We start from the raw sequence: 1,738 nt of genomic DNA, 5'->3' as shown, positions 1-1,738 counted from the left end.
CAATCCAAAACAGTCCAGTGGTGCCTTCTGACACACTTCCGGTGATGTCAGGGGGTGTGACATATGCAAATAAGTTATGCTAATGAGTGCATAACCCCTGGTCCTGGCTGTCAAGGCCCCCTTCTGTTCTTTGTCCGCTTTGCCGTTAGTTTGCTCCCGGGCCCAGTTTAAGGTGCTGGTTTTGATTTTAAAACTCTAAACAGCTTGGGCTCCAAGTGACTGAAGGTCTAATATGAACATTCCCTCCTTTTACCTGACCCCTACTGCTGTCGTTTCCTTGTCATCCTGCAGGTGTCCGAGGACCCATCTTCAAAGGTCCACCCCCTCCTCGAATGACTGGCTCTGCTGGTCCTCCATTTGGTACACTGGAAGAAGTGCAGCTTGGAGAAAACCAAAGGAATGAGATCGACATTTCTGATTTGGGATCTCGCAACTATGGAGCAAGGACAGACTTTTACTGCCTCGTGACAGAAGATGACATATAAGAGATTCTGGAGTAATTTACTCTATGCATCTGACCATCTTTAGTAGCATGATGTTCCCTAACGAGGATAATCTGCTTGGCTAATTTCTTTAAACCAATCTATTAGCTAATCTTGGGGGATATCTATTTTCATAGTGCCTTACAGTAACATTTACATGATGAATGTCCTGCGTTTTTGAAACTGTTTAAAAATCAAGGGGAATTTTCAGGGAGGAAAAGTTGTCTTGAATGACATGGCAAATTTTCAAATGTTACTGGTTTAGTGGGCCACCGTGCTGGGATTGATCTTTGCAACGGGCTCCATCTTTATTGCTAGCATCCGTGGAAAGGCCCTGGAATTCCAGAAACTGGTACCAATGACTGGCTAGCATTGAGGCCCGTCAGGGCAAAGACTGTGGCTCTTGTTTTAAATATTTAAATTTAAATAAAAAATTAAAAATTGTAAATAATAAAAAAACACCTGTGGCACGGAGGCAACATTTTGGGCAGTGCTTCCCTGAGAGGGCAATTGAAACTATTAGTGAAGAAAAGCATTGGACTGAGTTCCCTTGAGGATCCTGAATTTTCTCAGCATGTATACTTTGCCTTAATGACTGATTGTAATCATGGTTGTCTGGGAGTGAGGGCCATACTGTCTTGCTTCTGAGTAGGTTTGGGATTGCAGCTTTAATTGTTCCTGGTACCATTAGATGGAGAATCCCGAGGGAGGGATTGGCTACTGATGCCTCAAGAACAGCATGACACACAGCTCAGAGGCCCTGGGAAACAGTGGAATGGGAGATCTGGAATTGTGGTGCAAGGTCAAGTATTACTTTATGGCCCAATGAACATAGTAATAAAAGTGTCCCGTGCAAGGGTAACATTAGAAGACATTGGCACAGGGTCCATCCAGGATCCTGGGCCAACTTGCTGTCTTCAGATAAGGCCCTCTAGCTGTCCCTTGCAGGGGTGATAGTAGCATGTCAACAGGCCTTTTCTTGGGCTGTATTTAACCACGGTTGTTCACTGCCTGATCAGTTCACAGGGCAGCCATTCTCAGTTTTTTTTAAAAAGAATGAATGTAATTAAAGTTCATCATTTTAAGCTAGCTGTGGCCTGTTTTCTTCTTTGTTGCCAACAGTTACATAGCATAAGCAGATGGTCATTCATGGGCTATTGGTCCTTTACCCGTAGAGAAGAAGAAGAGATTGGATTTATACCCTCCGGCCCTTCACTACCCAAAGGAGTTCTCAGAGCGGCTGACAAACTCCTTTC

At 44.2% G+C, this 1,738-nt stretch overlaps 1 protein-coding gene across 1 annotated transcript in view; it reads left to right on the top strand.

The window, feature by feature from the left end:
• SIGIRR (single immunoglobulin and toll-interleukin 1 receptor (TIR) domain) overlaps window positions 1–892 on the top strand; it is a 49,716-nt gene extending 48,824 nt beyond the window's left edge. Inside the window, exon 11 of the mRNA XM_015420703.1 lies at window positions 292–892. Within this exon, the coding sequence (XP_015276189.1) occupies window positions 292–485 (194 nt within the window). The 3' untranslated portion in view covers window positions 486–892. The remainder of the gene's footprint in view (window positions 1–291) is intronic.
• Window positions 893–1,738: the final 846 nt, after the last annotated feature.

Source organism: Gekko japonicus, unplaced genomic scaffold, assembly GCF_001447785.1.
Source record: "Gekko japonicus isolate JY-2015 unplaced genomic scaffold, Gekko_japonicus_V1.1 scaffold1322, whole genome shotgun sequence".
Lineage (NCBI taxonomy): Eukaryota > Metazoa > Chordata > Lepidosauria > Squamata > Gekkonidae > Gekko > Gekko japonicus.
Note: the sequence above shows the minus strand (reverse complement) of the source record. Positions and strands in the feature narration are given on the sequence as shown.